Raw genomic sequence first — 18,243 nt, 5'->3', positions numbered from 1 at the left:
CATTTTATAAAAAAAATCAATATTTTCTAACACTACCTACCCCCAGTTAAGATTATTTCAGCAGAGAAGCCAAATTGTACTTATTTTCTTAGGACAATTCATAGCTTGTTTTACAATAAAATATTTAGCTGAATTAATTTCTCTTTACTGTACATTTTTCAGGTTTCTAACAATATATACACAAAGTTTACTTAAACTGCCAGCACATTCTGAAGAAAGCAACACTTTAAAACTAGGATCTAGATGGCAGAAATGACCAGTCTAATTTGCTTTAACTTAATGAATGTGGGCCAAACCCACTGGAAAAATTCTTCTGGGTTACATTAAAAGTCCATAAGCAGATTTTATTCACCAACTTGTAAATTAAAAACTAATCAAAAACTCAATGCATTTCGAGATCTTCTGGAAGAACTGATTAGGACTAACATACATCCATACTAATCAATTTCCGTTTCTTGCTCAGTGAGATGTTAAGGACCTTAAACAATGAAAATACAGACTGCAATTGAAAACTCTGGACCTGAATACAAAAGTACCATTAAGGTCAGGATAGTACCTTGTGGTATTCACAGTACAAAGATTTATTTAAATCCTGCTTTCAGGTTTGTTTCAATACAAATGATCAAGTTTGTGCTATGCATACAGTCCTCTGTTTTGCCTATATATAGAGAGTACAAAAGTAAAATTGTTTAGCAGCTTATAAAGTTCATAAAGCTCTTAAGTTTAATTTTTTCTTTGCTATAGAACATACCAACTAATAGCTATAAAACAAAGTTATATTGATATCAAGTGTAACTCATTCAAAACAAGACTACAGAAACCCTTTTGTTACTGTAATTTATAGATTTCTTGTATGCTTGGCGATTGACAGTTTGTTAGAAAAAATTTAAAAGAATATGTGACAATATCAAGATAAATTATAATACAGATACACTTTAACAGCAGCCTGGTTTAATGATAACATTGATCTGTACTGTTATCTACAATAATCCGCAGCATAATAAGTACAATACCGAGGACATAACATTGAGAAAGGCAATTTTAGTCATCTTCTTGTGTCTTAGAAAAAATGAAACAAAATCAATGTCTTTGGAGGCTTAAGTTCTCCAAAGCATCAGTTTACTATGATACATAGACTTTGTACATAATTATGAATAAAGACAATAAAGACTAAAAACAATTTGATGTTGACTACATAAAACATTCTAGCAGCTGGAAAAAAATGACCAATTGTATAATTGTGTGTGTCATTCTTTTATATTTTATCATGAAAGTATAAAGGCTGGTGCTGCACCATAAAATACACTGAGTCCTTTCATCTCAGAGCCATGCTCTTTAACATCCAATTTGTTTGCTGCTTCAAATGAGAAAGTTTTTCTTTAAACAAAAACTAACAAATATAAGCAGCAATCTTTACAGCAAACTTGGTACCAACATAAAATATTATATTTATATATATATATTTATATATATGTAGATGCAAAGCAAAATCTCAAAAATCCTATTTGAATTTATAGTACAACATTCCACAGAAAGAAATATGAATACAAGTTATCTGATATTTATATATACACACACTCCAAAGAGGTTAATTGTCAGTACCCAAAAATTATTTATTGCTACATTAGCAATTTATTTTTGTATATTTGTTAAGGGCCACATAAAAATAGATTTAAAGATTGACTTGAAATTCTACATTAAAACACTGTTTGGTTTAGAGAATTTGACTACAATAGTTTATCTATGAAAAGTCACATGACCTTATAAAAAAATATGGCATGATCAATTTCCTATATGCTAAATAGATTTCCAAGAGGAGAAATAAAATCTAACTCATATTTGATTAAATTTATAAGATCATCAATGATCTTTGAAACATGCAACAGTTTAAAGAATTTTTTAAAAAGTTAGGTAATGGAACAAAACAAAATCAAATTGGTACATCCATTTTTTTTTTAACACAATCATTAAAACTCACTTATTTCAAAGCAAATCCTTAATATTGTGCTGTAAGACAAATTCCTACTCTCACCACTCTGCATATCCTCTTAAATTTTTCACAGGATTCAGTTCCAAGTAAAAGACTGATGGTACAGAACTGTAACCTTTTAACAGTGCGTTGTTTTTCTTAAGAAATGCACCATCCCAAGCAATACATCAGTATGCTGGGAAATGACAATTGTAGCTGGGTTTCAGTTATCCGCACAATGCCTAATTGAGAACAAAGTTGCCAAAAATACAATTAAATAACAAGTACAGCCATAAAGCAGGCTGAAAAAGCACTGAATGTTTCATAAATGAAATGTATTTTTTTTTATTTCTATAGAAAAATCATTTTATTCACAATATAGGGTGCCAAAACTTGCCACAAGAATTATATAGTAATGTTCATGCAGCAGCCGATTGGTACTGGACAGTAATTTTTTTCTTTTCTTGTTTAACAAAAAATTGAACCTCGCTGCAACCACCACCCCCGCCCACCCATCTTCCCTCCTCCCCCTAAAAAAAAAAAATATTAAACCCTTTCACTTCATCATGCTTACCACATGAAGTCCTGATCTGCAGCAGGTGAGAACAAAATAATGCCTTAGAGGTACTGGTTCACCTAATGCAAGATCTGCCACATTTTCCTTGGAGTTATTGAATTTGCTATAAATACAAAGCATAGAATGGAACTCTGAAGCATGCATGATTTGCTAACTGTAATCATCCCTTCCTATTAAATTATAATCCAAAGGGTCTGCTTATATCTGAGGTTGTATCAGTTGAGGTTGAAGTGGTGGTGGTAAATAAAGTGGGACCAATGTTTCAACCATCTGTCCTGCGTTTGAAGGCAGTGGCGGTGCCGTTGAGTCCGAGACGGAGTTAGATGTTTCTACAATCTCCCCATTGTAAAAGAAAAACTGGCACTGGTGAATGAAGGCTTCAATCACAGACTGGTGGATCTTTGTGGTCGAAAAAACCTCCTTGTTTTCAAAATCAGGTCTCATCAATGTTGGCCAAAAACAGATGGATAAGTTATCTGCATTCATTCTATTAATTTTATTTTGCTGGCTGACCCTGAAAATGGAACAGAAAAGAATTTAAAAACACAAAAATTAATAGCTAACAAGAGTGAAAAACAGAGTATAAAGGAAGCTGAAAACTTCTCACCAGAAGTACACAAAAGTAATTCCCACAAGTCTGAATTCTGTGACAAGAGTTACAGGGTCTAATTCAAACTTCTCATCCTATTATTAGATGACTAGAGGCCTTGATTACCTGCTAGAAAAGCTTGAATCAGTCACTGATTAATGCAAGTTTATGCATAAATCTCCTTTCTTCATCTGTATTTCAAAATAAACATTAGGGTTCGTGCAGTGATCTACGAACATGTAAATTTTCTGGCCTGAATTCAACTGCTGAGAGCTTATTTTGAGGGGGCATATTTTTCTTAATTTTTTTTGCTTTTATTTTTGAAAAAGGGATTTTTGCATTGCTTTATTGTTTCTTGGGTATTAGGTTTAGAAAGAAAGCATAGAATTGTCTGTATGTAAATGCTGAAGTCTAAAAAATAAGATACAGTTGGAATGGATAGCAGAGAATGAAAATTTAGATATAATAGGAACATTTCAGAGATCTGGTAGAAAGAGGATAACAAATGGGACAGTGAAATACCAGGGTACAAATTATATAGAAATGATAGGCCAGGTCAAATTGGTGGAGAGGTGATGCTACATGTTAAGGATGGCAGATTTAAACAGCATTAACGTCCTGCAGGAAAGAAAATGCACTGAGGAATCTATGGATAGAATCTCCTTGTGTGATGTAGAAAATTATAGCTGTGGGGGTACTATCATCCACCTTGTCTGGATGAAGAGAGTGAAACATTGAAAGAAATTAGAAAAGCTAACAAATTAGGCAACATAATGGGAGAATTCATGACAAGGTATGCAAAAAAAGTTTCTAGATGCTTTAAATGACTGCTTCATGGAGCAGCTGGTCCTAGAATCGGGGAAGGGGACGGGATACTCTAGATCTAATCCTCACAGCAATGCAGGATCTGGAGCGAGAGATAAAGGTGATGGGGACACTTGGCAATAGTGATCCCAATGTAATCGTATTTAACAATCACTGGAGGAAGGATATTAATGAATACTACTGCAGTATCATTTAACTTTAGACAAGGAGACTACGCTAAAATGAGGAAATCAGGATAAAACTAAACTAAAAGGTGCAGTTGTAAAAGCTAAACGTTTGCAGATATGCTGTTTAAACACACCATCATGGAAGCCCAGACAAGATGTACTCCATGCATTAGAAAAAGGTAGAAAGACAACAAACTGCCAACATTCCTAAATCATGAGCTGCGAGAGGCTATTAAAGCCAAAAGGACATCTTTCAAAAACTGGTAAATGGATCCAAATGAAGAAACTAGGAAAGAGCATACATATTGCCATGTAAATCATTAATAAGGTAGGCCAGAGGAGAATTTGAAATAAGCTTGCTAGAGAGGCAAAAACTTAACATGTTTTCAAACATATTCAAAGCAAGAAGCCTGTGAAGTAGTTGGTCAGACCACTAGATGACCAAAAGGATAAAGGGGTGTTCAGGAAGAAAAGGCTATGGCAGAAAAACCAGATGAATTCTAGCTATATTAGGAGTATATACATGAAGACTCCCCCCCCCCCCCCCCACCCCACCAAGAATAGAGACGGGATCTGCAGCTAGACTGCCTTCTGATCTCCTCCTGGAGTAGAAAATTAGTACCGTATTTTCCGGCGTATAAGACGACAGGGCGCATAAGACGACCCCCAGCTTTTCCAGTTAAAATATAGAGTTTGGGATATACTCGCCGTATAAGACTACCCTTCTGTGTCACTACATAACCATACTATATGTGGTACCCAGTATACAACAACCAGCCAATCACGGCAAGCGATGTACCTTACAGCGATTGGCTGGTTGTTGTATACAAATCCTGCTTGGATTGGTCAGCTCTCCCTGCTTGCCCAGCCCTCCCTGTCTCCAAGACTATCAGAGCGGTAACGCATCCCTCTGGCCCTCCCTTGTATCCTATTACCGGTACCTCCTTCTCTGCCTCTCAGATCTCGCTCCTGAGGACTGCAGTGAAGCGGCGCAGACGTGCATGTGCGAGATCTGAGAGGCAGAGAAGGAGGTACCGGTAATAGAGATGTGAATCGGAACCGGAATCGGTTCTGATTCCGGTTCCGATTCACATCGTGTTTTTTTTTTCGTGCGGCCCGATCGGGTTTTTTTTGTTTTTTTTTCGGCTGCGCCCGAGCAGATAAACAAAAAACCCACCCCGACCCTTTAAAACTAATCCCTCAGCTTCCCCCACCCTCCTGACCTGCCAAATTAATTAAATACAACCCCCACCCTCCTGACCCCTCCAAGACCTGCCAAAAGTCCCTGGTGGTCCAGCGGGGGTCCAGGAGTGGTCCGGGAGCGATCTCCTGGACTTGGGCCGTCGGCTGCCAACAATCAAAATGGCGCCGACGGCCCTTGCCCTTACTATGTCACTGGGGTTGACCAATGGCAGCGGTAGCCCCTGTGACATAGTAAGGGCAAAGGGCCATCGGCGCCATTTTGATTGCTGGCAGCCGACAGCCCAAGTCCAGGAGATCGCTCCCGGACCGCTCCTGGACCCCCGGCTGGATCACCAGGGACTTTTGGCAGGTCTTGGGGGGGTCAGGAGGGTGGGGGGTTGCAGTAAATTAATTTGGCAGGTCTGGGGGGGGGGTCAGGAGGGTGGGGGTTTTTGTTAGATTTTTATTTTTTTTTATATTCGCTCCATAAGACGCAGACATCCCCCCCCCCCCCCCCCACACACACACACTTTTGGGGGAAAAAAGTGCATCTTATGGAGCGAAAAATATGGTAATTATTCGCCCTATAAGACGACCCCCGGCGTATAAGATGACCCCCGACTTTTGAGAAGATTTTCAGGGGTTAAAAACTTGTCTTATACGGCGGAAAATACGGTACCTTCCCGATTAGGATTCTCTTAATCAGATCCACCTCAGGAATGCCCCACTGGAGGAAGACTGCTTGCCAGGTTCTCATCTAGAGGATGACTTAGACCATCTGCTAGGATACTGTCCTTCCCTGACAAGTATGTCATGGGAGGTAGCCCAGTTCCACACCTCAACTGCTTCTTAACACAGGCGATGACAGCCTGCTTCCTCTCCTTACTTGGTCTGGAAGAACAAAACTACTTGATTGTTTGCATTAAGATAATTATTTGAATTCTGAAAGACTTTAGTGCTTTAACTCCAGAAGATGTGTGTAGCTTTTTCCTGGACTAACCAGGGGCCATGAGAATTTGAAGTTCCAAGAGTGCACCCCATCCCAAATGGCTGCATCTGTAGTAGGAGTAATTTGATAAAGAAAATATGGAAGGGTGATTTAGTCTCTTGTAATTTTGATCTGGGAGAGGCCTCCTTGAGATCCACTGAACACAGCCAGATCCCCTATGTTATAGGGTGGCATGGTGTCCAGGGAAATCTTGAATTTTTCCCTTTTCAGGAATTTGTTCAAGACCCTTATATCTAGGATGGACTTGAAGCCTCTCTTTTTGAGAGCAAGGACGTACTAGATTAAAAACCCTGTCCTCTTTTACCCCAGTGATGCAACATCTTTAAGAGTGAGGAGATTTACAACTTCAGTAAGTCCTGGTTTTGGACAAGTTGCAAAACGTTTGGGTGGGCAATTTGTAATCTGCAACCATCCCTTAAGGTCTGGAGGATGCATTGCTTAGACTTGAATAGAGATATCAAGACTTGATCTGACTCCCTGTCTTATCCTTACAGTGAAATGCCACTGAGGCCGAGGACCTCTTTAGCGAGACCTGGCCACCTGCACAACCGTGAATGGCTTCCTGGGTATGCAACAAGCCTTTCAGACCAACTTCTCAGAGGTGGGCTTAAATTCATTGACAGAGCTTGTTCTTTTGAGACTGAACCACTCTAGGTAACATCCTGAAGCAGAATTCACAGCCATCACCCATCTCAAGACATATGCAGGACAGTCATGGACACCTTTCCATGTGCACCTTAAACAAAATTTGATGTTACTGGCCTACTTCTCTAACATGAGGAAAAAATGAATCAAAAGTAAAAATTTTTTTTTTTTTTTTTTTTAGAAGAGAATCAGAGAAAACAGATTAGACATCTGCCTAATGACCTATTTCCCCACTGAAAAATCAGAAGTGGTGAGTCGAATTAGCTGAATGACAAAAAAAAAAAGAGAATAACAATTTCAGTGCCAAAACCTTACTTGGGAACTAAAAATAAAAATTTTGAGGACAGATAGAAAAATGCAAACAATGAAATGACAACTACAGAGCCTGGTGGAATAAATCCAACTGAGCCAGTAAAATAAAGGGAAGAGAAGCAGCAAGTCATTCCCTATGTGCAGAAACAACTTCTAGTCTTATACAGAAACCTTTAGAATTTCATTCCATTCAGCACTTTGCCCACTTGTGCAATGGGGCCGAATGGGATACATCTGAGAATATTGAGGGAACTTAGAGTTGGGAGTGGTTCTGGAGGACTAGCGAGGGGCAAATGTGGTTCCTATTCATAAAAGTGGAAGGGGGAGGCTGGGAACTATAGGCCAGTTAGTCTGACCTCTGTGGTGAGCAAATGAATGAAATCACTGCTAAAATAGGGGAGTGTAGAGATCCAAGACAGCATGGTTTTACTAGAGGTAAATCTTGTCAGATGAGTCTGATCAATTTCTTTCCTTGGGTGACCAGAGGGTTTGGCTCAAGGGAAAGTGCTAGACATAGTGTACTTGGATTTCAGTAAGGCCTTTGACACTGTTCTGGCACAGGAGACTTCTAAATAAAATTGAGTACCCTTGGTATGGAACCTAAAATGACTGAGCGGATTAGAAATTGGTTGAGTGGGAAGCAAAGGGTAGTGGTAAATGGAGGTTACTTTGAGGGAGGGAGGGCATTTTTAGTGGTATGATTCAGGGATCAGTCCTTGGGCAAGTTCTTTTCAACATTTTTGAGAGCAATATAGCGGAAGGATCGTTGGGAAAAGATTTGTCTTTTTGCATATAATACTAAATTTTGCAACAGGATAGACAGCCAGGAAGGTGTGGAAAATATGAGGAGGGATTTAGCAAAGTTTGAGGAATGGTCTAGAAACTGGCAACTAAGATTTAATGCTAGAAAAATGCAGAGTAATGCATTTGGGCTGCAAAACTCAAAGGAGAGGTACAGTATTGGAGATGAAATTCTTCTAAGCATAAAATAACATAAAAATATAAGAAATTGTCATAATGGGTCAGACCAAGGGTCCATCAAGCCCAGCATCTTGTTTCCAACAGTTGCCAATCCAGCCTACAAGTACCTGGAAAGCACCCAAATACTAAGTAGATTCCATGCTACTGATGCCAGTAATAGCAGAGGCTATTCCCTAAGTCAACTTGAATAATAGCAGTTAATGGACTTCTCCAAGAACTTATCCAAACCTTTTTTAAAACCCAGCTACAATAACTACACTAACCACATCCTCTCACAACAAATTCCAGAGCTTAATTTTCTCCCATTAGTTTTCAATGTGCTGCTTGCTAACTTCATGGAGTGCCCCCTAGTCCTTCTACTATCCGAAAGAATAAATAATCGATTCATGTTTACCTGTTCTAGACCTCTCATGATTTTAAAGACCTCTATCATATCCTGCCTCAGCCATCTCTTCTCCAAGCTGAACAGTCCTATCCCTCTTTAGCCTTTCCTCATAGGGGAGCTGTTCCTACCCCTTTTTCACTTTGGTCACCCTTCTCTGTACCTTCTCCATCACAATTATATCTTTTTTGAGATGCACCACCAGAATTGTACACAGTACTCAAGGTGCGGTCTCACCATGGAGCAATACAGAGGCATTTTGACGTTTTGTTCACCATTCCCTTCCTAATTCCTAACAGTTTTCTTTTTTGACTGCCACAGCACACTGAGCCAACGATTTCAATGTATTACCCAGTATGATGCCTAGATCTTTCTCCTGGGTGGTAGCTCCTAATACGGAACCTAACATTGTGTAACTACAGCATGGTTTTTTTTTTTTCCCTATAATCCCCACCTTGCACTTGTCCATGTTAAATTTCAGCTGCCACTTGGATGCCCAGTCTTCCAGTCTAGCAAGGTCCTCCTGTAATTTATCAATCTACTTGTGATTTAACTACTCTGAATAATTTTGTATCTGCAAATTGATTACCTCACTGTCGTATTCCTTTCCAGATCATTTATAAATATAGTGAAAAGCACTGGTCCAAGTACAGATCCCTGAGGCACGCCACTGTTTACCCTTTTCCACTGAGAAAATTAATTTTATCCTACTCTCCGTTTCCTTCTTTTAACTAGTTTGTAATCCATGAAACTACATTGCCACCTATCTCATGACTTTTTAGTTTTCTTAGAAGCCTCTTGAGGGATTTTGTCAAACACCTTCTGAAAATCCAAATACACTACATCTACCGGTTCACCTTTATCCACATGTTTATTAACCCCTTCAAAAATGAAGATTTGTGAGGCAAGACTTCCCTTGGGTAAATTCATGTTGTGTTCCATATAACCATGTCTTTCTATATGCTCTGTGATTTTGATCTTTAGAATAGTTTCCATTGTCTTTCCCAGCACTGAAGTCAGGCTCACTGGTCTATAGTTTCCTGGATCGCCCCTGAAGCCCTTATCAAATATTGGGGTTACACTGGCCACCCTCCAAGTCTTCAGGTATCATGGATGATTTCAATGATAGTCACAAGTTTTAACTAATAGATCTGAAATTTCATTTTTGAGTTCCTTCAGAACCCTGGGATGCATATCATCTATTCCAGGTGATTTGTTACTCTTTAGTTTGTCAATCTGGCCTACTACATCTTCCACGCTCACAGTGATTTGGTTCAGTTCTTCTGACTCATCACCCTTGAAAACCATCTCCAGAACCGGAATCTCCCCAACATCCTCATTAGTAAACACAGAAGCAAAGAATTCATTTAGACTTTCTGCAATAGCCCCTTTAACCCCTTGGTCATCCAATGGTCCAACCAACTCCCTCACAGGTTTCTTGCTTCAGATATATTTTAAAAAGTTTATTATGAGTTTTTACCTCTATATCCAACTTCATTTCAAATTCTCTCTTAGCCTGCCGTATCAATGTTTTACACTTAACTTGACAATGCTTATACTTTTTCTTATTTTCTTCAGATGGATCCTTCTTCCAATTTAAGGATTTTCTTTTTTTGCTAAAATAGCTTCTTTCCCATCTTTTAACCATGCCTTCCTTCCACTTTTCATAACACGTGGAATAAAATCTGGACTGTGCTTCTATGATTGTATTTTTAAATAATGTCCATGCCTGTTGTACACTATTAACCTTGGCAGCTGCACTTTTCAGTTTTTTTCTATTCTCCTCATTTTATCAAAGGAGTGGGATATGTGGGCGATTGTACCTGATGATCTCAAAGTGGCTGAACAGATGAATAAAAGGACAGCAAAAGCTAGAAAGATGCTTGGCTGCATAGTTAGAGCAATAGTCAGCAGAAAAAGGGAGGTGATATTGCCCCTGTTTAGTCCCATTTGAGACCTAGACTGGAATACTGTGCATAATTCTGGAGACCGCACCTTCAGGAGGATATAAACCAGTTGGAGTCAGTCTAGAGGGTGGCTACTAAAATGATCAGTGGTCTTCATTCTGAAGCATATGGAGATAGCCAAAGATCTAAACAATGACACCCTGAGGAAAAGAGAGCTAGGGGAGATATGAAAGATGTTTAAATATCTCAAAAGGTTTCTATGCACAGGAGAATAGCCTCTTTCAATGGAAAGCAGGCTCTAGAACAAGAGGACAGAGTAAGGGTGAAAGGATAAACTCAGGATTAATCTTAGGAAATATTTCTTTACAAAGAGGGTAGTGGATGCATGGAACAGCCTCCCAGTGGAGGTCATAGAGGCAAGAAAGCATGAGATAAATGCAGGGGATATCTGAAGGAGTGTTGGGAATTGTAAGGGAAATACGTTAGATGGGCCGTATGGTCTTTTTTTGCTGTCAAGTTTCATATGTTCCCATGTACCTGGTTAAAGAACAGAGCTGTAGTATGTGGCTCCTTGCCATGGACCACAATTACAGGGATAGAGGAAGGGGTTTAAAAACAGAATAATGCTGGATACTTGTGAATGAAGGTTCATACCACCACACCCCAAGCAGGGGCCATTTACTATTGAGTTGGAAGGTCAAAGGAGCAGAAGGAAACTGCAGGGCTGATATAAGAGTCCATTTGGGTTATGAGACTGCACAAGAGAGGGGAAAAGGAGGTACAATTATATTTAAAAAGAATTTCCATTCTCAGTAATGTAGTTACACAAAATAAAATTCTACTAGAAAGTTTCCTTCCACTTGTGATAGCTCTTTCTGAGCTCATCAGTAACTCCCCTTTCCCCAACAGTTCTGAAATTAATTCAGTATTTGAATTTCATTATCTAATTTTATGGTAATGCATGGATCACCCAAACAATAATGTTATCTCAAACAATGTACATAAAAAAACGTTTGACAGTCATAATAAGCACTACCGGTGAGACACCTTCTTTGCTTTAGAGGTGCCTGTATCTTCAAAGTAATACGCAAGTGATACATCTGATTCAGAGTTTGATGGTTCGAAACACGTGTGTCTGGTTTTCATTCAGTGGGATCATCAACGTATCTGAAATTCAACTGTCAAAACATGGACTTTGAATAAGTAGTAAACTGAAATGCTGAAGGATATTTTTATTTGTAAAACAAAATTTAAAAAAAATTTGATATTCTGTGATTATATATAAAGCAAAGAAGGTGACTCGCCAGTAGTGCTTATTATGACAGTCAAACATTTTTTCATGTACATTCTTTGAAATAAAATGCTATTGATGGAGTGGTTGTTCAGAATTTATAAGACACGGTTTTGTTTAAATGTATGGACCACACCATTCAAGTTTGAATCCATATTCATTATGGATTACATTAAAATGATTACTGCTTCCCAGTAGTTAAATAAAATTTGTTCTGGCACCATATTAATGATTTCATGAAATCAGCACAGAGACGTAAGTAAAAAGCAGAAGGAAAGACAAAGCATTTAGGGAGAATAAGCAGCAGTTAGAAAAGGCATCTCTAAAGGTGGCTCAACTGTAGACAACAAAATCAAAAGAAAGAAGAAACAGAAACAATTATAGTGATACATTATCTTCAATATATATGAATTGCAGATGTTGGAGGGAAAACCCCCAAAATACTCCTCTCTATTAAGTTCAAGATGATGTCTATAAGCACTTGAACTGTACTTTGATAGTTTATGTCACAGATTACACCCAAGAAAATATTTTCTACTTCAGGGCATCTCATTTATCCCAAGTAGCTCTCATTTTTGTCATTTAAAATACAAGATAGAATTCTTAAAAATATTAATGCCCATTGTTTCTTAGCTCTACTGCCTTGTTTAGATTTTATCTATAAATCTTCTTTATCTTTTGTTGTAATACCTTCCTATATTTTTACATGTTTTTGGAATAAAAGTGTGTGCTTTTTAATATGGGCAATCAAAAAAAATGATCCTCCTTGAGATTACTTTTTACTGTACATACTACATTGATGCCCAATATATCAGTATCATGCTTGCATGGAATTCTGGCAAGATCTGTCATGAAACGCCTCAGTGCCACTCCTAACACCCACTCAGGGTTAACCCCTTAGGCCACTTAGAGTCCTGCTGAGCACTGCTCAGGCTTACCTGTACCTGCCCCCTTTGCATCTACAATGGCAACCTCCCAGCTGCCAACTAGGTTCCTGCCTGCCATTGGGCAAGACCCTGCTTGCAAGTTATCCCCTGGTGGTTTCTATGGACATTGGGACCCCATACAACTCAGGGGGGGATCACAATTCCTAGCAATACACCTGCAGAGCAGATATGAACAATGGGAACATCAATCAGTCCACAACAGGCAGAGCTAACAAACTATTCATTAAATTAACAAAAAGTGAACAAAACAAGATTTTATAAACAAGTAAAAAAGAATTAAAAGTTAACTCATTTAACACTTTTCATTAATTATCACTACCTAGAGAGTTTCAAGAAATGTGCTGTCCAGCAAAGTGGAGCATGGTCTCTGCTCCCAGCAGGGACTAGAGAATTCTAGCACCTTCAGGGCTAGTTCTCTGCTGAAGGGCCAATCAGGATACAAAGTACTAATATTAGCACCTTGACCAATGACCTTCTGATTAATAATAGTTTCCTGGCCAATGGCACTGCAGGATGTTTCAAACTTATAGCTTCCCCAAGGATACAGGGATATGTATGCTGTCCAAGCCAGCATCCCAAGCCTGTTTGAACTACAGTGCAAAGATCAAACAGTACCTGCAGGCCAATTCAGAGGCAATAATTCCCTGGGGAAAACATTCACAGGGCAAACGAAGTCAAAAGCATGCAAAATCCCTGTTTCATTAAGTGGCAAAGTAGCAAGATATTTTTAAAACTTTACATTTTAATGTTACTTAAATATAGTATATGTTGGAATTAAAGCAATGTTTTAAAATTCCCAAAATAAAAAATAAACCTGGTGTGTGTGTGTGGGGGGGGGGGGGGGGGGGGGAAGAGGGAGAGGTTTGGTGCAGTCGTATACAAATCTTTTAGAACAAAGTTTAATTTGAAAATGTTAACCTCAAAACTGATGGATTTTCAAAACGTCATCAGGTCTGTTTTAGACATATTTGCTCAAATGTAAATCCATTGTATAATTTTTCAATAAAAATTCTAATTAAAAAATAAAGCTGGAGCAAACCTGTTTAGATGAGTTATAATATATTTGAATACATCATAGTTCACTGGAGGAAATTTCTTCACAATTTCTTTTAATGCATTCAGTCGGTCTACTTTATCCAGAATTTCTGCAAGGAAAAAAAGAACTTCAATATTTTCCATTATAAAATAAGTTGGAACAAAAATATTAAAGACCATTCACCTGATCTAATACAAAGGGCACAATATAAATCATCTTCACATCTAGTAATTAAAGCAATTTTATCAATGCTTTGCTTAAAGATTTAATTGAAATGCACTTCTGACAATTGTCTTATCACTGCTAAGTCACAATGAAGAAAAGGCTAAGTCACAGTGAAGAAAAATAACTTCCGTACACACAGAAGTTATTTTGTCTTATATGTTGCTCTTCAAAGAAGAGCACATTCATTCGGATCGTAGGTTTGGTCTTTAGGTTTTTAAGTTATTAATTTGTTGTTGACCTAGCGATAACGCTAGGCTGATAAAACTGTACCCTATTCTCAGTCTTGTTTTTGCTATTTAGAGGCCGGATCGGCCCACCTTTAAATAATCTGAAAGTTTATAACAGCTTCTCAGTCTGCACAATTTATTTATTTATTTATTTATAATTTTTATATATCAGGTAAGTGCCTGTTGACACATGAAACATGCGCTAGCAAGATAATTTTTTTCAAAATTTATTATGAACTGTCCTTAGCTGTCACGATTGCACCTTGAATTTTATAGATGCACAAAACCTACAGAACAACAGTTGCCTGCTCGGCAACTGCAAAAACGTTTTTTACCTTTGCAAGTCTCCCGACATCTGTGGAAGCATGTTAACCCCTCCGGTAAGCCCTCATCGATTTTTGATCGCTACAATCTTTATTGGCTTTGACTTCACTTGCTGGACTTGTGGCTTCGATTTCGTCGGTAAGCGTAGCATTCAATTTTATTAAATTTCACTATCCTAAAAAGATTAAGCCGGTTTACCGCCTCTATTTTTTTGTTCTCCGACTTATGCCTCCCGATTTATGGCCCCCCTACTCTTCAAATTCTTACTTCATCAGATTTCATCTTGACCTCATTAGATTCCAATTTTAACTTTTTCAGGGGTCTACTCATTCACCCCAGCCGCGATGTCTCCAGGAGTTTGAGTTCTGAGTCATGAGCCAACCTAAATAACTTGAGTTCCTTTTCAAGTTACCTTGTAAGGTAAAGTTAGCTTTCAATTTTGATATCCTTGGACTGACTTGTAAATCCTAATGGTAGACATGTACTCGGGTTCCTTTAGGTACACTGTAAAATCTTTATAATTTTCTTTATTTATTTTTTGTCACGTCCCAGTTTTTGTTCCAAAATTTTTTTTTTCTTATGTTTCATTACCTCTTTAGCTGATTCAGTGGGTTCCCCAACGTTTGAAACCAATTATCTGTTTAGACACACAGTAATTGACCCTGAGTTTTTTCAACAACATTACTCTGGTTATAGCAATTTTTTCCTTTTTTCCAGTCCTTTCTGCCCCCCTTTTTTCCTCTCTCCCTTTCCCCCTTCCCCCCCATTTTCACCGATGAATTGACATTCCTTGCCACCTGTTTTGGAGTTTTACAATTTTCTGTTTGCATGCTATGGTCCTTTCTAGCTACAACATAGAAACATAGAAATGACGGCAGAAGAAGACCAAACGGCCCATCCAGTCTGCCCAGCAAGCTTCACACATTTTTTCTATCATACTTATCTGTTTCTCTTAGCTCTTGGTTCTATTTCCCTTCCACCCCCACCATTAATGTAGAGAGCAGTGATGGAGCTGCATCCAAGTGAAATATCTAGCTTGATTAGTTAGGGGTAGTAGGGGTAGTAACCGCCGCAATAAGCAAGCTACACCCATGCTTATTTGTTTTACCCAGACTATGTTATACAGCCCTTATTGGTTGTTTTTCTTCTCCCCTGCCGTTGAAGCAGGGAGCTATGCTGGATATGCTTGAAGTATCAGTTTTTTCTTCTCCCATGCTGTTGAAGCAGAGAGCCATGCTGGATATGCATCGAAAGTGAAGTATTAGGCACATTTGGTTTGGGGTAGTAACCGCCGTAACAAGCCAGCTACTCCCCGCTTTGTGAGTGTGAACCCTTTTTTCTTCTCCCCTGCCGTTGAAGCAGAGAGCTCTGCTGGATGTGTGTAGTATCAGTTTTTCTTCTCCCCTGCCGTTGAAGCAGAGAACTATGCTGTATATGCATTGAAATTGAAGTATCAGGCTTATTTGGTTTGGGGTAGTAACCGCCGTAACACGCCAGCTACTCCCCTCTTTGTGAGTGCAAATCCTTTATTCCACATTTCCTCTTGCTGTTGAAGCTAGAACGATGTTGGAGTCACAGTAAGCATGTGTACGTTTAGGGGCGGATTTTAAAAGGAGCGCGAATAGCCTACTTTTGTTTGCGCTCCAGGCGCAAACAAAAGTACGCTGGATTTTAGTAGATACGCGCGGAGCCGCACGTATCTGCTAAAAACCTGGATCGGCGCGCGCAAGGCTATGGATTTTGTATTGCCGGCGCTCGCCGAGCCGCGCAGCCTACCCCCGTTCCCTCCAAGGCCGCTCCGAAATCGGAGCGGCCTCGGAGGGAATCCTCTAACGCCCTCCCCTCACCTTCCCCTCCCTTCCTCTACCTAACCCACCTGCCCGGCCCTGTCTACACCCCCCTTACCTTTGTTGGGGGATTTACGCCTCCCAGAGGGAGGCGTAAATCCCCGCGCGCCAGCGGGCCTCCTGCGCGCCGGGCCGCGCCCTGGGGGGCGGGTACGGAGGGCGCGGCCATGCCCCGGACTGCCCCGGGCCGTGGCCATGCCCCCGTACCCGCCCCCAAAACGCTGCCGACACGCCCCGAAAACACCGCGACGACCAGGACCGCCCCCGACACGCCCCCCTCGGAGAACCCCGGGACTTACTCGAGTCCCGGGGCTCTGCGCGCGCCGGTAGGCCTATGTAAAATAGGCTTCCCGGCGCGCAGGGCCCTGCTCGCCTAAATCCGCCTGGTTTTGGGCGGATTTACGCGAGCAGGGCTCTGAAAATCCGCCCCTTATTGAATAAGGGTATTGTCTCCAGGCAGTAGCCATCATTCTGGCGTATGTAGGACGCCTACCTGCACAGTAATATTTTGAATTTTCATTATTGTAGACTTTGACAAACTTTGGTCTCCCTGACGCAGCTGGAAGCGAAACACAGGCGTGTCGGGGCTCTGTCGCTTGTACAACACTTAATTATATACTAAAATACCTTGCACAAGTTTCGTGCGCAAATGTAAAATAAATAATTGTTTGTTGGTTACATTATTATTGTCCAGTATATTGTATGCCGCTCATTTTCTTGTTGTGATTTTCCCTATATGTGTGTGCCGTTCACTCTGCCTCTCCTCTGTGTTATTTTGTGTATCTACAGCATACATTTGTAGCCTTTGCTATAATTGGTTAAGTTGAGGGCAGCAACCTGTGTATTCTGGGAGGTGTGGTTTCACTGTGCAGTGTTGCCAGACATATTTTACTTTGATAATATCATATGAGGGTGAAATTATATATCTGTAAAACACACTCTTATTCACTCACTGTACCGTAGAAAACCGTGACAAAAACAAAAAACCATCCTTGATCAGTGAATTGGACAGAGCACTGGGAAGCTTCTGATTTGTTCAAGTCTACTTTTCTTCTGACTTGTACCAATCAGTCAACTCCTGTTTGAATCTTGCTTCCTTCAGTCTTTCCACAAATTTGGAGGTGGTAAGGGGTAAACATGTTACCATAGCAACAAGATCAAAACTGCAATATTGTGTGGTGGGGAGAAGAGTTGGAGATGACCATGGGACTATGAGAGGAATGTGCTGCCACTCTGATTGGCCAATCCATTTCTCATGCCTGCACATCTGTGCTGTATACTGAACATGCTTGTCTTGAGTCTACTGCATGCACTAGTAATGCTTTACTGCTGTCTCCAAACTTTGCTCCTCAATTCTCCATTGTGGCTGCTCTGTGCATCTCAGCCATGAGACCATTTTAACAGTGATTGATTTCTTCTTCTTTTTAACAATACAATCATTTTGAGATTCCCACACAATTTTGTATTTCACATGTATCAAAACTGTCAGTGTGAGAACCCTCCATTTCAGACAGCACCTCAGCTGAAGCTCTCTGTCTCTCTCAGAGAGGGATGAGCAAATGTTTTGAGCTGCAGCACCTCTTCCATCCATGCAATTAATTTTGACCCCAACAAATTGGATAATATGATTATATAAAACAGTATTTCCCAACCCTCTCCTGGAGGAAACCTAACCAGTCGTTTTTCAGGATATCCATATTGAACATGCATGTGATAGATTTGCTTGCTTTGGAGACAGTGTATGCAGATCTTTTATACATATTCATTGCAGCAATCCTGGAAATCTGACTGGAGAGATGTG

General features: G+C 39.7%; 1 protein-coding gene across 1 annotated transcript in view; it reads right to left on the bottom strand.

Moving 5' to 3' along the window:
• Window positions 1-332: 332 nt before the first annotated feature.
• ARHGAP5 (Rho GTPase activating protein 5) overlaps window positions 333-18,243 on the bottom strand; it is a 165,791-nt gene continuing 147,880 nt past the window's right edge. Inside the window, exons 6-7 of the mRNA XM_029598920.1 lie at window positions 13,823-13,928; window positions 333-3,060 (exon numbers count right to left, since the gene is read on the bottom strand). Coding sequence (XP_029454780.1) covers window positions 2,745-3,060; window positions 13,823-13,928 — 422 coding nt within the window. The 3' untranslated portion in view covers window positions 333-2,744. The remainder of the gene's footprint in view (window positions 3,061-13,822; window positions 13,929-18,243) is intronic.

Source organism: Rhinatrema bivittatum, chromosome 4, assembly GCF_901001135.1.
Source record: "Rhinatrema bivittatum chromosome 4, aRhiBiv1.1, whole genome shotgun sequence".
Classification (NCBI taxonomy): Eukaryota; Metazoa; Chordata; class Amphibia; order Gymnophiona; family Rhinatrematidae; genus Rhinatrema; species Rhinatrema bivittatum.
This window is presented reverse-complemented; position numbering and strand designations above follow the sequence as displayed.